This window comes from Pteropus medius, unplaced genomic scaffold (assembly GCF_902729225.1).
Source record: "Pteropus medius unplaced genomic scaffold, Ma_sr-lr_union100, whole genome shotgun sequence".
Taxonomy (NCBI): Eukaryota; Metazoa; Chordata; class Mammalia; order Chiroptera; family Pteropodidae; genus Pteropus; species Pteropus medius.
The window spans coordinates 8854370-8879915 of record NW_024346771.1 but is presented as its reverse complement, the minus strand read 5'-3'; the positions used below and the strand labels follow the sequence as shown (position 1 = coordinate 8879915).

At 42.0% G+C, this 25546-nt stretch overlaps 1 protein-coding gene and 1 pseudogene across 9 annotated transcripts in view; one reads left to right on the top strand and one right to left on the bottom strand.

Moving 5' to 3' along the window:
* Positions 1–1979: 1979 nt before the first annotated feature.
* CLASP1 (cytoplasmic linker associated protein 1) overlaps positions 1980–25546 on the bottom strand; it is a 244102-nt gene continuing 220535 nt past the window's right edge. For all 9 annotated transcript variants that reach the window (XM_039876508.1, XM_039876514.1, XM_039876517.1 and 6 more), the window contains 4 exons: positions 24767–24895; positions 12446–12652; positions 10918–11034; positions 1980–3386 (listed from right to left, as the gene is read on the bottom strand). In XM_039876508.1, the coding sequence (XP_039732442.1) occupies positions 3300–3386; positions 10918–11034; positions 12446–12652; positions 24767–24895 (540 nt within the window). In that variant the 3' untranslated portion in view covers positions 1980–3299. The remainder of the gene's footprint in view (positions 3387–10917; positions 11035–12445; positions 12653–24766; positions 24896–25546) is intronic.
* Positions 21618–21731, top strand: LOC120613896 (uncharacterized; annotated as a pseudogene).

Sequence of the window (25546 nt, the reverse complement as noted above, 5' to 3'; positions counted from 1 at the left end):
GATGCAGCTCAACCGGCGCCTTCGGGCCCAACCTTTCCACCCCGCACTGCATGCAGCAGCTCCCAGGCACCCCAGTCAGGTGGGAAAGTTCCCCTAGGCTTAGACCCATTTCTGTCATGAGGAGAAAGAGCCCCCTAATGTATGCAGTCCCCTCAGATTCTTCATAGATGTGGCCACACGCTGATGTCAGGGAGATGGGATAAGCCATCTACAGGGCCCAGTGATGAAAAATACTGTTCCAAAGCAGAAAACTGAATTAAATTTCTTTTATTCTAGGGCAAACTCAAAATGGTTTTTTTTGTTTTCTTTTTTAGCAAATCCTAGCACATTATTAACAAAAAAATCTGTACATTTGCCATGATACACTTGAAAGTGAAACAAATAAGATATAAATAGTTATGGATGTAACATGAAAAAGCCAAAAAAACCAAAACAAAAAACAAAAACCCAACCTGGGGGTGTGGGGACCATGCGTGTGAACACAGTGCCAACAAAACTATTTTGGTGGATGATAGTCTTTTAGAGCATATCTTTTTTTTTCATTTCCAAACATCATTGTTAGCAAAGTCTTGTGGGATTCTACGAAGTTCTTATTTGCTGTTCTTTAATGTGTAATATTATGCTTGATAAATAAAGGCAGCAGGGGAAGAAAAAGATGAGACAAAAATCCGTTGCATTCCCCGCACAGGGTATTGATAAGCTAGTGATGGGCCACAGAGGGGCAGTCCCATGGCTGTGCGGGCACTGGGTCCAGAGGGCACACAGTGTACCTGAAGAACGCAGCGTGCCTCAGCCTCAGCCTGCAGGACGTGCCATGGCCTCAAGAGGGATGGCAGCAGCTGGAAGGAAAGCAGGAGCCAGATGATTCAGCCCCAGCAGTGCGGTCAGGTGGGTTTTGGGGGGCCCTGGACAGTCAGGCAAACAGCGGAGGCAAACTCAGTTTTGGGTGCTTTGCCCCTGTGTTCCGTTGTTTCGTCTGGATAGGAGCCCTGCAGGGAAGCGGCCAGGTGGCTGCAGCTGTCAGGGTCCTGGGAGGGTGTGGCGGGGTGCAGCCATCCTCCCCGTGAGGTGGCGGTGGCAGGCGAGTCTCCTCGGCGGTGGGCAGCGGTCTGATTGAGGCCAGGAGACCTGTGATTGTATCTCTAAGTCAAGAGATTGAGGGTTGGACAAATGACATTCAAGGCAAGCCCTTTGTGAGTACTATGAAGACATTCGGCAATGTTCGAGATCCTTCCGAACTACAGGCGGTGGAGTGGGGGGACCAGGGCGACCTAGGTCACCGGGCTGAAGGAGAAAGGTCTTTCCAGACGCATTAGGCATGAAAGAACTCATAAATAACCTAGCCGGAGTACACGTTTCTACAACAGGAGTAATCAAAAAACGCTCTGCTCTGACTCATTTGTAGAGCGTAAAAAGAATCCAATTAGTGAAATATTAACAAACAGTATTTACCAATGAAAGTAAGGCCTGGTCCTGCTATGTTTTGAGCCAAAAATAAGCCAATAATATTCAAACACTTAAAATGCACCCCTGAAGTTCCCTCAACAGCAGCAGTGGGGTACTCCCTACATGTGATACCTCCACACACACACACACACACACACACACACACACACACACCAGTGAAGGCAGCCTGGCTTCACTGTTCCTGGACCTTTCATTTTCAGTGCCTATTTTCAAACGAAGTATCTAAAATAAAATCTGAATGAAAAAATGGGTCATGTTGCTACAGTATCTTTCACAACGTCCAGCATCCAAGCAGGAGAGTCAGAGAAGGGGAGTCTGTGGAGGTCAGTGGTGAGAACTGTGCCACCTCTGTTTCTCAGTGCTGCCAGCAGAAGGGACTCTACACTGAAATAGCAAACACCTCATTAAAAATTAACACCTGAATAGGCATTTTCCTTATGGAAAAATCAGTTCAATTTAAAGGCTCTAAAATCGAATAGTTAAGAGATGACAGAAATCTTCATGATAGCATTAAGAATTTCCATTCAGCTTTAAGAATTTTACTCAAAACTTATTTAACCAGATTCCAAATCTATAGTTACTATGATTGGCGTAATCGAACCCTCAGGAAACTTTTTAAAGGGGGCAGTTTCTCTGGCAATTTCTTATTGAAGAAAAGGAAACACTCTAAAATTGTGTTTCAAATCCTGTTTTTCTGCAATTTGCCACTCACCATAATTACTTTTTCCTTAAACAATGACTATTTCCACAGATGATCAGGAAGTACTTGTCTATCCAAGTAAAAAAATTTCTGATACCTGTTCTCTTTAGACTTTTCTTTGATCTTAATCCCAAATTAAACAGAGAAGTGAAATCTGAGATGGCGGAGTTGCCATTTATCACATTAAGTTCCTTTTTAGAACTGATGGTACTAAGCCAGAATCACCAAGAACCAGGGTTATGGGAGAAGCCCTCTTAAAATAGTGTTTCCCAAAGATCTTAGTAGTAAAACTAACTACTTCTCATATCTTCTATGCTTCATGAAATGCCATTTTAGGCATCATAAACTGATGCTATAAATTTACCTTAATTTTCATGTTTCGATATAAACTTTATGAATTCTTTCAAGTGGGCTGGGGACAGCATCATGGCATTGTTCAGAGGGGCTGGGAGCCTGTCCTGGAAGGAAACTGTAGGGATGCCCTTCTAAACTAAAGTGAGGACAGTCAACCTCCAGTCTAGATAGTATAAGCAAAATTCCACGTCTGTTAAAAGGCCACCTTCAGGCTTTTCTCCATTTCTTTCCACGAGCTGATTCACATTCTTAGTAGATCTCAAAATACAATTTAGAGACACATGACCCTTTCGTGGTGTCAGCTGTGAAACGGGAAAGGAGGGTCATTTGCCCCGCAACAGGCCACATCCAGAAGAAAGTAAGCTAGGATGAAAAAAAACCCAAACAAATTAACACGCCCTCCTCAACTCTGTTAACTGAAGAGAGAATGCTATTTCCTACCAAGTGTGCTAAAGAGCTCTGATTTTTCAAAACAGCATCCCGCACACATGGTTTTATATTCTTGGCGGGCTGCAGAAGACATGTTTAAGTATGGCTCTTTTCTTCTCTTATTCCTTTTGTTTTGTATGAAGACTACAAAACAGGCCTTGCTTCCTTTACATTCAATACCAGTAAGATTCTACACAAAAGCTGGAAGGGACCAAAATACTGATTGTAATAAATATTTGCAGGCCTCCTTGTCCTGACTGGGCAGCCGATGAAGGGGGAGGTGGGAAAGGTCTCTGAGAGAGAGGCACCACCGATTGCTTCTAGGGAGACATAGAGACTGGTGTTGCCATTAGCTGTGTGTGGAGACGTCCGAGGAGGAGCTGCTGTTGCTATTCGTGGTTTGGGCCCTCTTTATATACAAGTTTAGTAGCTTCATCTGCAAAGACAAGATACAACTGGATTAGCAGAAGAAAAAGTAAATGGAAAGTAGAAAACGGGGGAAAAAAACTCCAGGTGATATTAAAAAAACCATGTCCCTTAATTGAGAAATTCATTACACAAACATTTACTGAGTACCTACTACTCATTCAAAACATCCGCAGCAATGAGGAGGAGGCCAGAGACTAAAGGAGAGGGAAATGCAATAGGTTATTATAAAAAGAAAGAAAAATAATTAGGTGGGCTACAAGGGCTCCCTGGAAAAAGGTACATTAGAGGTAGATCCACACATTTCAGGGGTGATTAGAGCCAATGGCTCCATGCATCAGAGCTAGCGAGGAAAGCAAGGTGAGAGCCCATGCTCTATAGGGATATAGTAGCTAAGCCAAGGTTAGAGATCAAGTCTTCTTTCTAACCTTCACATCTTTCCTGAAGCTGTTCTTTTCACCTAGAACACCTTCTCTCTTCACCCCATTTCTACCTACTGAAACTGACCAAAGCGCTGTGGCATCTGAGACCTGTCTTAAGAACCACCTCCATGAGGCTGTCCCCCATATGCTCATTTGGATGTGATCATTCCTTCATGTTCATTCCTGTGGGACTCCTATCCTCTACTGCAAATTGGCATTTCCTGCCTCATGCTACAGGTCACAGTGGACTTCTTGCTCTTTCTGGCAAGATTAGACCTCTCTGATGCCAGATACTGCGTTACTAAATAACATTCCCTCTGATGGGCACATCCCTTTACAATGAAATGGTTTTCATATCTGAGACCTCATCTGCTATTAACTTAAGTCCCTTTGAATCCGCAAGATAAGTAAAGCAGCATGTAACATAGTAGGTTCTTAAATACCTGAATGCCACTAAGTTAATATTATGTTGATAATTTGCCTGATCATATTAAGAACAAAAAGAAACAGATATTTACAGAAGCAGAATGCCCCTTAAAAAAAAAAAAAAAAAAAACCTATGTAATACACAACTTGTACGATTAAGGGAATTATGAAATACCTACTATCCACAGCCTTTTACCTGCCTTTCTCTAAACAGGTTGTGAGGCCGAGACAATCATCGGGCAGCCCAAGGGAGGAGGGCATGGTCCCAAGGGGCTCATGAAGAGATGCTCAGGGTGGTGCGTATGGTGCACAAGAAAGCGGGGCCCTCTGCAACCAGTGGGAACAAGAATAGCAGCCGTACAGAGCTCCTAACAGTAGCAAAGCCGCCATGACCCTCCATCTCCCAAGGTGCTCAACGAGCTGGTATAAATTCAAATTACAGTGTTTTAACTTTAGGATGTCAAATGTAATCCCCACGACAACCACAAAGAAAACAGCTATAGAATATACACAAAAGGAAACGAGAAGGGAATTTAAATATTCTAGAACAAAAAGCAAACAAACGCAAAAGAAGACAGTAATGCAGAAAATGAGGGATGATAAAAGTATAAGGCATATAAAAAACAAACACCAAAATAACAAGTGTCTTTCTCCTTATCAGTAGTTACTTTAAATGTGAATGAGTTAAACTCTCCCATCAAAGGACAGAGATTGGCAGAATGGATAAAAAAATCATGATTCAAGTATATGCTGTCTACAAGAGACTCACTTTAGATCTAAAGACACAAACAGATTGAAAGTGAAAGAATGGAAAAAGTTATTCCATGTAAACAGTAACCAACTGTACAGGAGTAGTCAAACTAATATCAGATGAAACATACTTTAAATCTAAAAAAAGGTTACAAGAGACAAAGAACATTATATATTAATAAAAGGTCAATACATAAAAAAACAAATGTAAATATTTATGCATCTAATAACATGCCATCAAAATATGTGAAGCATAAACAGACAGAATTAAAGACAGAAACAGTTTTACAATAATTGTTGGAGACTTCAATATCCCACTCTTAATAATGGAAGAACCAGAAAGTAAAGAAAGAAATAGAGAACTTGAACAACATGATAAACCAACTAGACCAGAACATTCTACTATCAATAACAGAATACACATTCTTTTCAAGTGCACATTCTTCAAGACACACTATATGTTAGTGTAGACACAAATTAAATCTCAACAGATTTTAAAAGATAAATATCATACAAAGTAACTTCTGTGACCACAACTGAATGAAATTAGAGATCAATAACAATGAATGAAATTATAGATCAAGAGAAAGAGAACTGAAAAATTCAGAAATCTGTGGAAACTGAACACACTTTTAAACAACCAGTGAAAAAAAATCACAAAGGAAATAAGAAAATATCTTGAAACAAATGAAAATGAAAACACAATATACCGAAACTTATGGGATGCAGCAAAAGCAGTGGAAAGAAGGATATTTACAGCTGTAAATGCTTATTTTAAAAAAAGATCCCATCTCAACAACTTTACACCTTAACTAGAAAAAGAATAAACCCAAAACTAGGAGAAGGAAGGAAATAATAAAGATTAGAGCAGAGAAAAATAAAATAGAAAAAGAGAAAACCAAAAGTTGGTTCTCCGGGGAAAAAAAAAATCGAAACTGACAAACCTTTAGCTAAGCTGACGAAGAAAAAAAAAATAGAAGACTCAAGTTACTAAAATCTGAAATGGATGTGGACATTACTACTGATGCTACAGAAATCAAAAAGATTGTAAGAGAATACTATAAATAATTGTACACCAACAAATTAGTTAACCTAGATGAAATGGACAATTTCCCAGAAACACAAAACCTACTAAGACTGAATCACGAAGAGAAAATCTGCACAAACCTATAACTTAGTAAGGAGATTAAACTGCAATAAAAAAATCTCTTGACAAACAAAGCTCTGGACCAGATGGCTTCAGGGGTGAAGTCTACCAAACATTTAGAGAATACAATCCTCCTTAAATATTTCCAGAAAACTAGAGAGAAAAGAACACCTTCAAACTCATGCTATGAGGTCAGCATTGTCTTGAGACCAAAGCCGGATAAAGAGATTACGAAACTACAGATCCCTTATGAACACTGATGCAAAAATCTTTAAGAAAAGACTAACAAATTGTATTCAACAGCATATTAAAAAGTTTATATACCATGACCAAGTGGGATTTATTCTTGAAATGCAAGGATGGTTCAACAAACGAAAAGAGATTAATATAATATACCACATTAATAGAACGAAGGGAAAAAAACACACACAATTATCTCAATTGATGCAGAAAAAATATTTGACAAAATTCAATATAGTTTTGACAGAAATACTCAATATACTACAAATAGAAGGAAACTACTTCAACATGTCCAAAGCTATATATGAAAAGCCCACAGCAAACATTATACTCAATGGTAAAAGACTGAAAGCTTTTTCCTCTAAGCTTTTATCTGCTTTTACCCATTCTACTCGATATAATAGTGTAAGTTCGAGCCAGAGCAATTAGGAAGGAAAAGATATAAAAGGAATCCACATTGGTAAGAAAGGAGTAAAATTATCTTTGTTTGCAGATATGATCTTATATGTAGAAAATTCTAAGGATTCCCAAAAACTGTTAAGACTAACAAACGAATTCAGCAAAGGAGTAGGATACAAAATCAATGAGCAAAAACCAGTTGCATTTCTATACACTGACAACGAACAATCCGAAAAACAATTCCATTTACAAAAGCATCAAAAAAATAAAATACTTAAGAATTAACTAAACTGAGGAAAATGAAAGACTTGTACAGAAAAAACTAAAATGTTGCTGAAAGTCTAAAGACTCAAATAAATGAAACGACAACCCATGTTCATGGACTGGAAGACAATACTGTTAAGATGTCAATATTTCTCTCAAAGCTATCTACAGAGTTAATAAAACCCCTATAAAAAGCCCGAAGAGATTTTTGCAGAAATGAAAAATCAATCCTAAATGCATATGGAATCTCAACAGACCCCAAAGAGTCAAATGAGCTAGACAAAAAACAAAGTTTAAGAACCACACTTCTGATTTCGAAACTTATACTACAAAACAGTGTACCACTGGCATGAAGACAGACATTAAGATCAATGGAACAGAATAGAAAGCCTGGAAATAAACCTTCAAATCTGTGGTTTTCACAAATGGTTTTGTGAAACCTTCACAGATAAATGGTTTTGACAAGGGCGCCAAGACCATTCAATGGAAAATGGTGTTGGGAAAACTGAATATCCACAAGCAAAAGAATGAAGTTAGACATTTACCTAATACCTACACAAAAATTAACTCAAAATAGATCACAGACCTGCATATAAGAACTAACATTACAAACCTCTAAGAAGGAAACATAGGGCAAAGGCTTCACAACGCTAGATTTGGCAATGATTTCTTGGATATGACACCAAAAGCACAGCAATGAAAACAATAATAAACAAATTAGACTTAACAAAAATTTAAAAATTCTGTACATCAAAAGACAAAGAATTTATATCCAGAATATAGAGAACTTCTAAAATTCAACAACAACAAAGAAATAACTCAATTCAAAAATGGGCAAAGGACTTGAATAAACATTTCTCCAAAGAAGGTATATGAATGGCCAACAAGCATATGAAGAGATTCTCAATATCACCAACCATTAAGGGAAATGCAAATCGAAACGAGAGACTACCTCACACCAGCTGTTCGAATAGCTACTATCAAAAAGAGAAAATAACAAGTGTTGAGCCCTGTGCACTGTTGGTGGGAATGTAAAATGGTACAGCCTTTGTGGAGAATAGTTTGGCAGTTACTATATAATTCAGCAATTCCACTCTTGGATATATACCCAAAAGAAGTGAAATATAAGGTCTCAGAGATATCTGCACAACTCATGTTTATGAGCAGTATTGTTCACAATGGCCAAAAGGTATTAACAACTCAAGTGTCCATTAATAAGAAACGAATAAGCAAAATGTTGTATGTATCAACAATGAAATACTATTCAGCCTTAAAAAAGGAAGGAAACTGACACATGTTACAACATGGATGAACCTTGAGGACATTATGCTAAGTGAAATAAGGCAGTCACAAAATACCGTGTGATTCCACTTTTATGAGGCATCCAAGCAGACAAAGTCATAGACACTGAAAGAATGGTGGTTGCTAGAGGTGCGGGGAGAGGGGAATGGGAGGTTATTATTTAACGGGCATAGGGTTTCAGTTCTGCAGATAAAAAGAGTTCTGGAGATGGATGGTGGTGATGGTGGCACAACCACGTGAATGTACTTAGTGCCAGTGAACAGTACACTTAATATGGTTAAGATGGTAACTTTTATGTCATGTATATTTTACCACAGTAAAAAATTTGAGAAAAAGAAAAGAAAGCTTGCTTAGGGTCATACAGCTAGTAAGTAGAAGACAGAGACTAGAAGGCAGGTTGTCTGACCCCAAAGCTAGTGTTGCTGCCACGGCAATAGGACATTTCTCAAAATGCACACACAGGCTCCTTCCCTGTCCTTGTATCAGGCATTTCTCTACAGAACCTGATATCATTTATTAACGTAATTTAAGTCCTGGAAGAGGCTTCTGATAGGTGTGGTTACACAAAGAAACAAGAAACTATGGCTTGGTTCTGTTTCTAGTATAGGACATTGACAGACTTAGCACCATGTTCTGTCAGCTACCCATTTTTTGAGGAGAGGGCATTATTTGTTTTAGGAGATATATATTTGACTCTACCAAGTTCCTATTAACACACCAGAGTTATCACATCTAAAAATTGTAATGGCTAGATGAATCGGGCTGTCAAATCAGAAAGGTGTTACAGCCAGCCTCCCTAAGCCCTCTGAGCTGACTGAAGTTATACCTGCCGGAGGGGAAGTACTGGCTCCTGATCAGGACGTGGACTCTAGTCTCAAGGTCACCAGTGAGAGTGAGAGCAGCAGGTTAAATGCAGAATAGAGATGAGAAACACTTGTAAATGGGATGACAGAATAGCTTCCTTTCTCAGAAAAGTAAAAAGTGCCAGATAAAACCGAGGTCTGACATATTAACTGCGGATGAATTTTCTGCTTTATAAGTCTAACTCCCTGTGTGAATATTGTCTTCTAGGTCCTCACTGCGGCCAGGAACCACCTACAAATCCCTGATGGAGGCTAGCAAATGGAGAAGGGCTCCTGGCCTAGTGCATTCTTACGTTCAGTAGTTTTCAGGTCGTGGTTAGGGGTGGTATCAATGAGAAGCCTTTGGAGGAGCAAAGAAGGAAAGGAGAAACAGGAAAATGGACTCAGATATAAGAGGCCCCAAATCATTTATCCACACTTGCCTCACTCACATCTTCCAATCTAGATGCTTATTTCTGTCTGCAAGAAGAGTAAAGTGTCTTCCTCCAGACTAGTGCTTCTCAAGTAGGGGTGATTTTGTCCCCTAGGGGTCATCTGGCCATGTGTGGAGCCTTTAGTGACTGTCACAACTGAGGGGTGGGGTGTGCCACTGGAATCTACAGGTTGGTAGTCAGGGATGCTGCGAAACTTCCTACAATGCACAGGACAGCCTCCCCACAACAAAGTGGCCCTAAGTGTCGACAGTGCTGAGGGTCCTACAAGCCCTGCTCTGGACAAAGTAGGGCAGAGTCAGCTTTGCCCAGAACTCTGAGAAGCAAGCTTCATGCTGTGATGCTCACCAACTATGTCAAAGGAACAGCTCTATTTGAAAAGAAATGGGCATCACTTGCTGATTCTTTATTTCATAAAGAGCAGGGTCAGGCACTATTTGGTGCTTTTTTATCACACCACTGCCAGGGCACTTTTTAACTCCATGTTAATGCACTTCCTCCACAGGCATCCCTGGAGGAGGCTCCCCTCCACACAGTGAAGGTCTCTAAAGCCCAGACAGCATCCCCTCTCCACTCCAAGGGAGCTGAAGCCCCTGCCGGAGCCTGGGAGTTAAGACTGCTCTCGCCTGGCAGGTTCATCGCATCTGAGTTTATTTTTAAACCAGTGAGCATTCTAGCCACTTTCATCTTCAAGAAGCCAATAGTCTTCTTTTCTATTTTCTAGAATTCACTTAAAGGAACATGAGAGACAGCATAGTGAGTAAAAGCCTGGCTTCTGGAGTAATATCATTCCGTGCCCTGGGCAGGTTAAATGTGGGCTGTCTTCATCCCACAGGGATGTTGTCATGAATTAATGAGTCGACACAGGCAAAGTGCAGAGGACAGTGTCTAGGACTTGGCGGGCACACGGTAAGAGCCATCGTTACTGCTGACGCCCAAGAGAAACCCAGTTCCAACTCAGCAATCTGTTAAGCTAGCAGGTAAATATCCTCAGTGTTTTTGTGACAGGAGACAAGCTGGTTTGTAAACAAAGTCATCTTCCTTTTGGAAATAAACTAGAAGCTCGAAGAGATCATTTCAAATGCAGGAGTTACAACAGACTATGTTGTAACAAAGTGACTTCACTACATAGTTGGTCACTTTTATCTTTAGCAAAATGCTTTGGGAGAAATGAGGCCTGGCTATGACACATATGATAAGTAAAACCTGTCTGGAGTCCAGAGCTGCAGACAAGCGGATTTATGACAAGCTGGCAGAGCCCAGGTGTGCGTATCAGCCCATGTAACACTATACCTACCTTGCTCCCTGTGAGCTGTGCGAGGTGAGGTTTCAGCTCTTCTCCGATTACGGAATAAATGGCCACTAAGCAAAACACGCTGGCCTTCCGCACACTACTTTCGGTGTTGTCATAACCCTACAGTCAGAAGGGGAATGCAAAAATGAAACGAGATCAAAGATTTGCTTCATAGTCACTACTACATCAACATTTCCACAAATGCCCTTACAGTTCAACCTTGGACTTGTCAAAAACAACCGGGATATACCCTCGCTCTGCAACTGAACCCAGAGAGGCCAAAACTTAATATTGCTGAGAGTGAGCTGGCTCCTGGGGTGTGGAAGCAGGAAGCTGGTGAGTTACAGAACTGATCTGCCTCGGCATTGCTTTATAACGAAATGGCACAGTAGTGTCACCCAGGAACGTCATGAGGCAGAATGAAAAAAGGAAATTAAGAGGAAAAAATAACTTGCTTCTTTCATATTTCTCCAATGGTGAAAGAAACTTCATGTGTGAAAATCTCTTTTAAAAAATGAGAATTACACATCACTCAATGTTGTGGGCAAATCTCTCCACCATCCAAAAACTGTTGGGGAACATCCAGTCCCACAGCCTGACATTCGTTAGTGTCCTATACAGCCGGACCTCAATCTACCAGTCAGCCTCATCCCCACCCCACACCCACATGAGACTACTTGCTGTTCTCCAAATGGCCCCCAGGATTTTTCAACATTGTGTCTTTCCCTCTGCCTGGAATAATCCAGTCCTCAGCATATGCATTCAAACCCCCAAGCCACATGCTCAGCAAATAGCGGCATTTATTAAATGAGAAGTTGATCTCTCTACCCTTCCTCATTGAAATCTCTTCTCTCTCCAGGACGCAATTCTAAAACTCATCTATGAGCCCTTTTCTCTGCGCTACCCCCACCCCAAAATCACCTCTCCACCTCTGATCTCACAATTCTCAGGTTTCACCTCCCTACAATAGCTGAGCACATGGCACCAGCATCTCTAGGTGTCTGCATGGCTGTGTTGTGTCCCATGGCAGGTTGAAAATCCTTGAGGTAGTACTGTAATGGTAGAAATCATCTTTATCTTCCAGTATCTATCTAACTCATTGCCTCATGCTTAGAAAGGTTTCAATAAATATTTGCTGGACATCTGAGAGCACGGACCATTACTTGATTTTGCATGCCATGGCCCACCTACCAGGGCTAGGGCCCAGAGACATGCAACAGAGGTTTGCTGAGGGAATAAACAATAAAAAAAGTGATCAAAACATGTTTATAGTGGACAGACAGTTCATTCTGTGAGCCACGGTTCTGGGCTGCCAGGAAAATCTTCCTGCTACATTTAAGAGGGTGACTAGAAAACAAGAGACACAGCTTTCTAGTTTCTAAAATACAGGTCACCACCTGGCTTTACCTATTCGCCTCTCCACCCCCTCAAGTGAACAAGGAGAGCCAAGTTCCCACATCACTTTGACTTGCACAGCCATTGTTCTGGCCTTACAGCCTCGTGCAGACAGGCGCTGGGCCACAGAGCCCACCTGCAGCAAGCCTGGGATGATGTCAGCAAGGAGCTGCAGCAAGGACTCCCTGGCGATCCTCTCGACGACTTTGGTCTGCATCTTGATGGCCGCGAGGTTGATGGGGTAGTCGGCTGTCTGGATGATGGGGCAGAGTACTTTGATGCACTGCTCCGGGTGGATGGAACTGGCCAGCGTAGATGCAGCCTCCTCGGCAGCTCTTACCACCTGAAACACAGGTTCCCCCAAATGAGTGAGCACCATACATCATTCGAGGAGAAAGACCCGTTAAAAGTAACCACTGCCGCCTAATTTCAGAGGCCAAATGACAAGAGTTCACTTAATGCCACATGGCAGCCATCACTTCTTCTGGCCAGTTTTGTTAACAAAAGTAAAAGCTGCATAGTTTGGGGGGTAACTTTACAGTACAGAGAAATGGAGGCTATGGGAAGGCAGGTATAGGAGATTCTGACAAAAATCTTAGAAAAGTGGTTCTGAGTGTAGTGCACCCCCCTTCTCCACCCCATCCCCCAGCCACCCACAAACACACAGCAGCAGCAGCAACATCCTGGGTAACTGTTAGAAATGCCAACTTCTCAGGTTGCACCTAGACCTGCAGAATCAGAGACTGTGAGGGTGGAGTCCAGCAAGCTGTTTTAATAAGCACTTGTGAGATTCTATGTACATGAAAATTTGACAGTCTCTGCCCTAGAAGATTAGGACCTAAAAATACAAATGCCTTCCAATGGCCTATGAGCCTCCTACAACTGGAATACCTGGAGAGGAGCCTGGAAGACAAATCAGAATGACCTCAATACTTAAGTTTCCAGGGAGGTGCCTAATTGCAATGCATTTCCCTGAGGAGCCTCTTGGGGAAAGTTGCTTTTCCAGGAAGCTGTGCTCATGGTATCACCTCACAGCCAAAGGAGTAGCCTCTGTCCCCTGATGGGATCAGGATGCACTAGGACACACAGTACATGTTCCAGAGGTTACCAGAAGGGCTGCAGAGACCCTCTGTAATAAAGGTGGAAGCCTAATGCAAAATCCAATGTGGAAGAAAGAGCATAGGGCTTGGGTTTAGAGAGCTGGAAGCAAATCCCAGTCATGCCATTCACATGTGCTAAACCCCCATTTTCTCATGAGTAGTACTGAGATACAGCAGATATTCAGTAAATGATAGTTACTACTATTAATGGCATAGGAGTGCATATGTAAATGATATATGCAGACACCAAGCAATGAACAGACATGCAGTTTCTTATAAAATAAAACCTAACACTTATTTCCTTTATTTCCTACTGCCAGCCCTGGACTGTTCATTCCAACAGATTCTTCTCTTCTTTGTGTTGTTATTGAAAAAACTCAGCTGTGTCTTTAACTCAGCAACATGACCAAAGCTACCAGCTCAAGCCTTCAATCATCTCAAGGCTCTTGTTTAAAGCAAAGACTGACCAAAACAAAATAGAGACCACTAGGAAAGTGTCTTCTAGTCCTGGGCATAAACGGGCTAAGAAGTCAGTGCATACAAGCCAAGGAGGGTAGGAGATACAGAAAGGCAACCTGAGCCACGTAGTGGACACACAGGCTGCTGTAGGTCACAGAGCCCAGGGTCCTCTTTCTAGCAGGGGCAGGGTCAGATCTCAGGACTCGAGTCATGGCTTTGGGACGAGACATAGCTCAGCTTTGTGTTCAGCCTGGGCCACACGACCAGGGAACAGGGCTCACTGTCTGAAGCATGCGTCACCGGACACAAGTCTGCTCTACTCTCAGGAAGATAAAAGAAAATCCTTCCCTCTCCAGGAAGCTGAATTCATTTCACTTAAAAATCCACATGGCTCACAGGGCCGGCCATGCTGCTTATAGTGGGTTTTTTACTAAGGTCCACTTTGGCTACTCATGCCCCAATACTTGGCACTTAACACTATTAAAAACAAAACAAAACAAAACAAAACAAAAACCCAACCTGGAAGGAAATGCACAAAATGTTAACATTCATTATCTCAGAGTGGTAAGATTATGGGTAATTTTATTTTCTTCCTATTTTTTAAATTAAAAGATTGCAATGAACATCATATTAGCATTTGTAGCAAAGAAAGTGCGTTCATTAAAATCTACTAAAAATTCCTTTTTGAGATCAAGGATAGTTAGCAGTCCAGCCCTTGGTTCAAAGTGTAAGGTGCTAGAGTGCTGCCCTCCAAGAGCAGGCAGCTCCTCTCCCTGCACTGAATCAATGTCAGCAGAGTACTTAGGTACTTCTTGAGTCAAGCCTGCTGCCTAAATAATAATATACATTATTATCATCATCATCATAATCATTACTATTTCTGCACATCTCCCACTGTTTCCATAAACTCTCCTCTCCTAACTAGAAAACTGACTGTACCTCAAATGTGGCTGACACACGTGCCCACCCTGGCCAGCAGAATGAGCTCTTTTACTTCAACTCCTACTAGAGTTCTTCCTCTATTTCTGACATCGAATGCTTTGTATTCTAGCTGACATATCTATGTGTGTTTCTACTTCCCAAATAGACTGCAGAGGCATAATAGGCAGGAGCTGGACCATTTCTTTTGTACAGCAAAGTACACTGCGAGGCTGGGCACTTAGCAGTTGTTCAACACTTACTGATGGACTGAATTTCATTCTCCTGCCTGCTTGAAGATTTGTTTCTGTTTAGAGAAGCTCTATCTTCCTGAATTCCAAAAGTCACATTTCTTTCTTGTTGAAGACCTTTTGGACTTTCCCTGGGAGAACCCTGCTATCCCAAAGCACTGACTGAAGGCTGGGTGTCTCATTCAATAAGACCACCTCCCATCATCACCTGTGGGGATATACACTGAGATTGTGTAGTAATCCCTTCAAGAGCCAAAATGGAGACCTGGATCAGCATGGTTCAAGGGTACTGTGTCTGTGCTTCTGGTGTATGTGAAGGCTTTCCTGAAAAGCACTGCAGAGAGAGAATTTTATTTTAAGAGTCACGTCCTTCTCTCAAAAAGCGCATATAATTCTTAGGAATTTCAAAGCCTCAACTTTCTTACCACCTTTCTCCCTGCTTTCCATTTGTACTTTGTGTGTGCATTCACTCATTCCTGTGTGTCGGGGACTGAGCTCAGAGCTCAGACCACAGAGGTGAGGATGATGGGCCCTAGGCCCTGCCCTCATGGCACTTGGCGGGGCGGGGGTGGTCCATGCAGAGAGGCAGTGTGAGGATGCAACGGCCCAGGAAATGGCAGAAGAGGCTGCGGAAGCTGGTGAGGGCCAGATGATGGGAATCTGCTAACTGAGGAGCTTCCTGCAGTTGGCCAAGATAAGACAGAAGGAGGGTGGGAAAGGACAGTAAGTAAAATGAATGTTTGCAGAAGGCTCCTCTGGTGTTCTGCAGCAGTTCCTCTGGCACAAAGGCCCTTGGCCCTATTGAGCCAGAAACCCCTGCTTCCGCCTCCTCTACAGTGAGCAAATGGTTTGGGTTTAGCCTTCCCAGGCACTTCAGTTTAAGTGAGCAGATTTCCCCCTCAGCGAACATTAACTTAGCCACATTTATGGCCCGTCACTCTACTGTACATACACATGGAAATAAGACTATTTAAAATAGGCCCACTGTGATTTTTTTTCTTGCCAACTCAGTCCTCTGGAAATGTACAGCTTTCTCTACACAGGTCCCCTGAAAGTAGAGTGCTATTTGGCTCTGGTGCATGTGTATGACCTTGACCCTTTCACCCCAAGGAAGGTAGCCTCCAGAGCTGGAGGGCCACATTCATAACCTCTGAGAGTAGTGTAGCAGACAAACCTCAGTTCAACCCTTTGGCGAGACATCTAATCGGTCTGAGCCACAATTTTTAAAAACTCTTAAAATGAGGATTTAAAAACACCTACTTTTACAATTATTTGGATTAAGAGGGATAACACTCAAATACCTGTAGCTACAAAACACGTGACAGCTATTAGCTAGGCCTTGTTGGAGGAACAATACCAGAAGCGGGGCTTGGCTGCAGAGGTGCTACCAAGAGGCACAGGAGCCAACCTGGGAGCTCCGGGGCTGACAGAGAGCAGACCTCTGTCCAGAGGACCCCTCCGACCCAGTCTACTGACCACGTCAAGTGGGTCGGCCTGCTCTAATAACGTCTCTAAAATGCCAACCTGATGACCATGTGCACATTCTTCAGTCCAGCATGGTAGGCCAACAAAGCCTGGATCCTGCCTGCCTGTCCAGTTGCATTTTTAGCCCTCTCTCTTCCCACGATGCCCTGGTAACCCTGAGCCGAGGGCGCACCCTGCGCATGCCCTGCCAGTCACATCTCAGTGCCCTTGTCTAATCCCTGCACTCTTCCTGAATGTCTCTCACTCGTGATCTTCACTTGGCTGGGCCAAGTCATCCTTTAGGACCCACTCACTGCAGCAGAACCTCCAGGAAGCCTTGTGTGCACACCTTGAACATTGCACTTAAAACATTTTGGTGAAATTTTCTCTCCCACTAGACTAAAAGTTCCTTGAAGGAAAGCTCCAATCTCAGTCAACTTTCTATCCTCTATACCTAGCACAACTGATGTTCAATATACATCAGGTGCTCGATAAATGTCTGTCAAACTAATTTCCCTACAGTGTGTATACTTTTAAAAATGCAATGTGACCTCTTGGCATGCCTTGCTGATCCGAATTTTCATGTTCCAGTTAAGGATCTAGTCCAGAAAGGCAAGATATCCACAAATGACCAACTTCAGCCTTAGGAAAATCAACTATACAAGGCCCAGGGTGGCCTGTTCTAGGTGATATATTGGAAAGACGGAAACAGATCTGTTCTTTGGAAAAAAGACTTTAGCTCAGATTAGCTTTTTCCAGTAAAGTTGTTTGAAGAGGGGTAGCATATTTCTTAGAAGCGCTCCATCATGCAATGAATTACCTAAGATGCAGTGCCTTTTTTCCTCCTCAGTTCACATAGATCATACAATAAGACCATGCTCTTAAATCAGTGCCTTTCTACTATAAGAAATCACTCTTCATAGGTATAACATACTGGCCAGAAAGCTGAATAATGCTGACTAACTGAAGAAATTTTGAGTCTTAGCTCTTAAGACATGGGGAAAAAAGAGGTCAGAAAGTACTGGATGATTTCACAGACCCATTTAAGTTAGAAAACAGTGATGTACAGGAATCGACGTTAAGATCCCAGTAGGAGGTGGAAAGCAGCTCAGTGGGTTCAAAGACACAGGCTTTAGTGCCACAGTCACGCCACTTAATGGCCATGACAGTGGATTTGAGTCAGCCACGCCACTTAATGGCCATGACAGCAGCAAACTAAAACCCCCCTGGCGCCCCTCAGGGATGCTACAGGCATCAGTGAGACACAGAAATAAACTCCCGGGTTCACAGTGAGAACTCCGTCATGAGGCTTCCTTCCTCCCCTCTTGTCTCTATGTGTGTGCTCCACTGTCATTCAGGTTAAAGTGAATTACCCTGCAGTGAGCAGCTGGGCAAACAAGCTGTTTCAGACAATACTGAGCTCAAACCTAAACCCAAGGCCAACTTTTTTTTAATAAAACTCAGGAATCCTAGATGCCACCCGCATGAAGCAGTTAATCAAATGTATCTAACATAATGAGGTTTTCTGAAAACATATGAAAATAAAACGCCAGCAGCTGTACTTCAGTAAATCTCTCTTTTACTGAGGTTTGAGAAAACTTCTGAAGACAGACACTGATTTGGCAAGGTAGGTAGGTGTTCTTGACTTCCCTCTCTATGCCAAATCCCCCGCTTTGGGCGAGCTGCCTAAATCAGTATGAACTTTAGGTTTTGCCCCCGTGTTCTATGTAACATAAGAAGCAAAGATTATAAATGTAAGCAAACAGAGAGCAAAAGTAAACATGGGCAGCAGAAAGAAAGGAGGACAAGACTGTTTAGTATACAAGGTGGCCAGAAATACAAGGATTTTAAAATGGGGTGGAGCACATTCTTGAGAGAGAGCAAGATCGAGTAGACTTTTGGGTCATAATCCATCTTCGAACTATCAAAATTGTTCCAACTCGGCTGATTTTGCTATTGTCTGGTTAGAAATATAGGAATTCTTCTTTTCAAAGTTAGTGAAATAATAGTGTCTAGCTAGAAAAAGTGTAAATTCCTTATCTTTTTAAAAAAATGAGATCATTACTCTGAATATTGATGAATGTTTGCTTAAAGATAAGGTTTCTTTTAGAGCACAAAACTTGTCAAAATTTGGATTGCATGTTTTAAGTTCGCAAAGTTTGATTTGGCCCTGTCACAGACACATCAGAATCACTGGCCCAATAAAAAAAAAAGAAGAATAAAAGTAAAAAAATAAATTAAAAAGCAAATGTTCAGAAATGATGATTGGAATCCAAGAAGTCTTCCTAGTAGGGTATCCCTAGTTTAGCTCCTCAAGCATTTGGAAGCGAAGGAAAAGGTTGGCGCCACCTTCTGGGAAAAGCTGCAAAGACCTTATAAAAATAGATCTGACAGGGTTTTAGTATCCACCAGCATATCGCCAAACTGCATCTTTGGTGAAAGACTGGCACTGCTATCTATAAATTCTGGGATTCAAGGTGCAGTACCAACACAGACATGAACCTGGCATGCGAGTCCTCATTTAGCTAGGCTCAAAACCGATCAGAGGAAGAGAGGAAAGAAGAAAAGCTCCAGGTTCAAAGTCTGAGGACCTGAGTTTTGGATCTGGTTCTGTCATCTGGTGATCTTGGGGAAATTTTCTTGTACTTTCTAGGTTTCGGTTCTCTCATCGGTAAAATGAGGGAGAGAACTGATTCAAGAATTTTTACATTATTTTGGATTACAAAACCTTATCTTCCACCCCTACCTGATGAATGCTCTCCCCTGAAAAATGCACACACAAAAAAATTTCAGAAAGCAGACTCTGAATAAAATGATCTCTAATAACATGGCCATCACATCCTTGCCTGGAAAAGCAGATTCAGGGCAATGCTATCTCAAACATACTAAAGCTCTTAGTGGGAGACTACTCTGGCCTACCTCAAGAGGCAGAATTAGGGCCCAAAGGGGAAAGTGCTGAGGAGTCAGAAGGGTCTGGGAGCCCAGGAGGTAGCTGTGTCACTCATCCTGGAGGCTTCTCTTCTCTCCGATATCCATCTCTAAAAACTTATGGTGTTTTCCAGTCTAAAGATGACAGCCACTCCAGTGTAGATAGTGACAGATTCAGCTAATCCAGTAGTCCAAAGATGCAGCTGTTTTTCATTGGAGTTGTAAAGTTAATGCAACTAAACTTAAAGAGCCTTTTTAGATGTATTCAGAAAAATGTGGTTTTATTTGTTTTGTGCAAAATTAAAACGACTTGACAACAATTCTATTCAGAATTGATCTACTTTCTTCAATGGAAGAGGATAAAAAAGGCAGCCATCTTCAGTTTTCCACAACGTCAGCCACATAACTCACTTAACTTTATAATGTCAGCCCTGCAGGGCAAGACTTGTAGGACATAATGCATCCCTGATACCCCCATTCACCTAGCATCTTAGAGATCCAGAGGGCTTCTGTGACTTGTCCACAATCACACAGCCAGGGAACTGGGAAAAGCAGGATGAGAACCCAGGTGTTCAAAACTCTAAACTCAAAGGTCTGGACATTAAATAATGGCGCTCTTGACCACGTTCTTCACAAAAGTTGATTCTCTCAATAAGATGCTCTTTCTGAAGCTACAGGACCTAAAGGGCAGAGGTCACATCTGGCTCCTATGAGGGTTAGTCCACCAGAGGTGGAACCATTTCCCCTTGCCCTGAAAAATAGTAGGAGCAAGAGCTGCCTCTGGTGTCCACAACTGGACCACTGTGCGTGGCACTTTACAACAGCTCTGTGAAGTGGGAATGACATCTCCACTTGACATAGAGAACATGATGGCAGTCTTGTTCCAGGAGATTCAATCCAGACATGTCTCCTACGCCCACACTCCCTCCCTCTGGCCATGATGCCTTGACTTGCTGTTAGAGTTCTCTCCCTGATTACTCCTTTACAGTCCATTTCTGGTTCTAACACCTCAGGCATTCTTTCTTGACTATTCCAGCCCACTCCAAACTCCTAGCGCACTTCACTCTGAACCACATGTTAACTCCTTTGCTTTAAACTCAACTAAACCATATGGTCCTTGAAGACTAGCGTACTTCCCCCTGCCTCCGCCCCAACCCCTTGCCTCCAATAATAAAACATTCACCAGAGTTTGTGCTAATAATGTCAAACTATTGGCTCAGCAACTTTGAACCTTTATACAACTATACAGGCTTCTGATTTTGTCTTTTTGTTAAACAAACACAAAGGAAACGGGCTTCTGGCCACATCTCATGATTAGGCCCAGGGAAAACTAGAGATTTAGAGTCTATGAAGGTTTAGGTTTGTTACTCAGTAGTAATGTCTATTATCTTGAGGGTGCATGAGACATGGATAATCATCTAGTCCACTCCCTGGGCTAACAGATAAGAAAAACCAAGGTCCAGAGAAGTGAAGTAATTTTTCCAGGTTCACCAAATGCACTGTTCTCCAGAACCAACTGACTCCATGGCTGCTGTCCTACAAGGGTCCTCAGGGCCATCCCAGAGTGCAGGGGGCTGGTTAAGACGAGGCCAACAAGTGGTTTTGGTATTTGAAGTAGAACATCAGCTCACTAAAATGCCTTCTGACACACTACTGCTTTTCTCTGGTCATGGTATTTGCCAAAAGGCTGCTTAAGACACACCATGCTAGCTGAGTGAAACAGAAGCCAGAAAACTAGTCCCCAAAAAGTTCTCTTTTATTTTAAAAATAATTCTGGTCTGGCATTTTTAATTCCTTGAAGTCATAAAACAAAATTAACTAGAAATAATTTAAAAATAAAACCCCTGGAGACAAAATAGTGGTTGTTTTATATTTACCCAAGACTCAAACTTTCTCAAACAAGCCATACCACCTGAGGCTGGACTCTGATGCCTCATACACCAAAACTTTTGTGTGTGGCAAGAAATGTTTGGTGACCCAGTATAGTGACATAAAATGATGCTGACATTTTCCTCTTTTATTAGGCAAGTGTAACTGAATATTCACTAATCTAGCCAAGTTCAGAAAAGTCTGAATTTTAGATTATCTTCAAGAAACAGAGTTAGTGTTTCTTTTAAGTTTATATGCAAGACATAATAACTGGGAGCAACCATTATTCTTACACTAATTACGTATAAAATGATTAATAGTCTACGGCCATGTCACCCTGAATGTGCCCGATCTCATCTGATCTTGGAAGCTAAGTAGGGCCTGGTTAGTACTTGGATGGGAGACTACCTAGGAATATCAGGTGCTGTAGGTATTAAAAAAATAAATAAAAGGTTAATAATTACATAAATTAGGACAGATTTAGTCCTTGGTACATTTTCAGTGTAAGAAAAACATTTTGCATGCACAGTTCCTTTTAAAAGACCCTGAGAAAACAGACCGTGATTCATAGGATGATAAAACAAGTCATTTTATCATAACCTCTGCATTATTCACCTCCTGTAAGGGCTTTTATGATAAATCTCAACTTACAGAAATTTCACTTCAAGAATTGTCTTTCATTGCTACGGTCCCACAGCTAGAACTTCAGTGTGCACCATGGCGCAATCACCACCACAGAAGGTAAGGAAGACATCTGGTATCAATGTCTCTCAGAGCAGCCCTGTGTCAACCTGACAGGTCTCATGCTCTTCCTCTCCTGCTGAATCCTGGGTTTTGTCTGTGCATACAAAACCAGCTTCTTATGAGAAGGAAGTCCCGGGACAAACGCACTGTGGAAGTACTAATTAGACAGGCAAACAGACTCTGCCTCTGTATGACTATGCAATAACTGGGTCTAGAAACATTCTGGATCCTTTCCAAATGTTTAAATAATGTTTGAATAAATGTTTGAATGCAATGGTGAGAAAGTATAATAACTAGAGAAATACTGTGTGCAATATATGCCAATAGGATGGCCACAACACAAACTTAATGTGAATCTAACGATCTTGTTCTGAAAATCAAAAATGGAACAGACACAGATTGGGTAAAATAAAAGAAGGACTAGAAGAATTTTAAAGGAAAGGAAAAACAAAAACCATACCTAACACCTAAATGTATAGGAGCCCAAGTCAGGAATTTCGGGCCAAGTGACAGAGTAAAGTTTCATAAGGAAAATATCAAGGGCAACCAAGTCAAGGTGAGCCTGAAAGTATGCAAAGCAGGGAGGCCTGCCAATAAAGGCACTCCTTCTAGAACACAATGTTTCCTCCACCTGCTTTATCAGGTAATCAGTGACAGCAGCGTGGAGACCCTTGGGTCACAGGAATTACAGGCAACTGAGTGCTGCTAAATTTACTTTAAGCAGCAGATTTTTTTTTTTTTGCTTTTGTCCCTTAGGCAATTTAAAGGACTTCACCCCTAAGAACGAACTCTCCTAAATTTCTCATTTTGCAGGGAAAAAAATAACAAAATCACTCAAGAAAACAAATAGTAAATGGATTATTTAATTCTGTTAACTTGGACTTCTTAGAGTCCACTGTCACAGTTTCAAAGTTTAAGGTCAGGATGCCCACTTTAAAGACAGACATCTGAAAAAAAATAATAAATAAAAGTAAAAAAATAAAGACAGACATCTTCCAAGAGGATAGCAGGAAAGTAGTTCACAATGTAGATGGCTTAGTTCCACCTTAATGCCCCATTCTAGGTATGTCCTCCCCAGTGAAAACAACTGACATTGTATATGTAACAGAACATCAATTTTGTTTCGTTTTTTTGTTCATGTGCTCTCATTACAGAGAAGCTACTGTGGTTAAAAAGGAAAAGAAAAAATCAGCACAGGACAGTTGCCTCTTAAAAGAGACACACGACCTGGTTTCTACCTTGGTTCTACCTGTAATTGCCATGTATATATGACAAATTAAGGCACCTCTTGGACACTCTTTCCTCATCCAGGAATAATTTTGTTGACAATATTAGCTCATCTGGTCCTCACATTTTGAAAATGAGTTATAAGTCGAAAGTTTTATTCAAACATGAGTGATAATCATCATCACACAACCAACCCAGATATCGGAAGCCTAAATTATTGGTTTGAAAACACATTTACCACCTGTGTACCTGTGTGCATTAGGACTATTAGGTGTGGAGATGCTGAGACAGAGCATGACACCCACCCCGTGCTGAGCCTGCAATCATGGTGGGGATTGGAGGAGGTCAAATCGATCATTGTTCAATAGTCATCTAACTGCTAAACTAAGAAAAAGCACTATTTATGGTCCGATTCTTTTTGTAGATATAAGAATTGCTCTAATCGCAATTCTCTTAATCCGTGAGTGTGCTTATGAGAGAGTCACATGTGAGCCAAGAAACTGAACTGAGCAAGTGGTTATGTGTCTCACTTTGGAGTCAAAGCCACCATTTGCCATATTAAGTTTTCTAAAATTATAAACATGGTCCTGTTTTCCACAGTGGCTTTTATTGGAAGGATGTTATTGAAATCATTTTTACTTAGGATAGCTCCTGATACTCAAAGGACTGGCGAGACATAAGGGGCTGGAACAACTCAGTGAGCAACTGAACGAGGATTTACTGAGTGTCTAATGTCTGTTGCATGTGTGCCAGGCACAGAAACACATCCTTCCTGCTCTCTGACAGGCATGTGAGGTGCCAGGAACCATAGACACAGTCGGCTAGCACTGTAATAAATGTCCAGGAGCCAGTGGAAGAGGTATGGCACAGCCAGGGAGGAGTGCATTGTAAGGGCCAGCAGGGAAGGAAGACCAAAACAGTGTAGTTCCTGTTGTCAAGCAGGGCCAAAACCAGTTGCTGCTTGTCTCATTTAATTCTTGCAAGAAATTTTGTGATAATATCCATTTCTATTTTACACACGAGGAAACTGAGGCTCAAAAGGTGAAATAAGTTCTCCAAGGTTCTGGCACAAGAAAAGAGTCTGTTTAAGTACTTGTCTGGGACCTGTTTAAAGGCGTCTGTATCTTCAAAGCCATCTCGATCTCCCACACCAGACGGCCAGATGCTGAATACCAGAAGGAAATGAAAGACTCCTCTACCTTTTGACCAAAGCAATGAGAACCTCTGACATGGGAAATCCCTCAGGGATGGGCCAAGCCCAATGCACACGCGGAAAGGGAGTTGGGGACCTACCAAGAGGCAATGGACCCGGAACTGCACTGCTGCCCAGCCACCATGGCGGCTATGGGGTTTTCACCCTACAGTAGGGCACAGGCTGAATTCAGAGGAAGAGACTCCTTTTTCGAAGCTGTATACTAAGTCACAGTCCTCTCTCCCCACACAACTAACTGCGCTCCAGACCTGCTTCAGCATCCCCGGGCCTCAGGCCTGGCTCACCTCCTTGTGGGAGTCTTTGTGGGCTTCCAGAGTCTTCATGATCGTCAGCTCGGCGTAGTTTTTAAATCTTGCTGGCTGGTTTCTCAGAATTTCTCGTAAAACTCTCAGTGCTAGTGCTCGGATGGAATGCTGGAGTACAAAAAGAAGATATCAACACGCGAAACATAGCACTTCACTATACACACCAGTCAGCAGGGTCCAACGAGATCGAGCATTCAGTTCTGGATCTCCCTGGCACCTTGCAGACATCTTGACATAGATCGCACTGCTTACTTGACAGAGGCTCTCGACAGCCAGCTCCAGGAGGGCAGGCCCTGTGCCTATGGGGACATTCCCAGGATCTAACATCTAAGAAGAATCTGATGAAGGTTTCTTAAATAAGCCAAATGAGGACCAAATGAGAATAATACATCTAAGTTCATTATCAATCTCCTGGGGATTTCCAGATTTCCTGAGGCTTAGATACGCAAATTATCCTTTTGTAACATGTACAAAAGAAAGGGTAAAAAGCATCTAAACATTTCGACAACATAACCTGTAAGTCTGTGAACTCTCTAAAGACAGCTGGAGATCTGTCATCATTATTCCCCACCTTCCGCATGATGATATCACAGGGGAAGGGAACTGTACAGGCCTCGAGCTGCTTAAGGACCCTGAGGCCCGAGTCATGCGTCTGGAGGAAAGCCATTCCAAACAGACTCCTAATCTCAATAAAAGAGAATGGAGTTTACACCAACACAGTCCAAAAGTACATCCTGATTCTTTGTCACTCACCTGTAC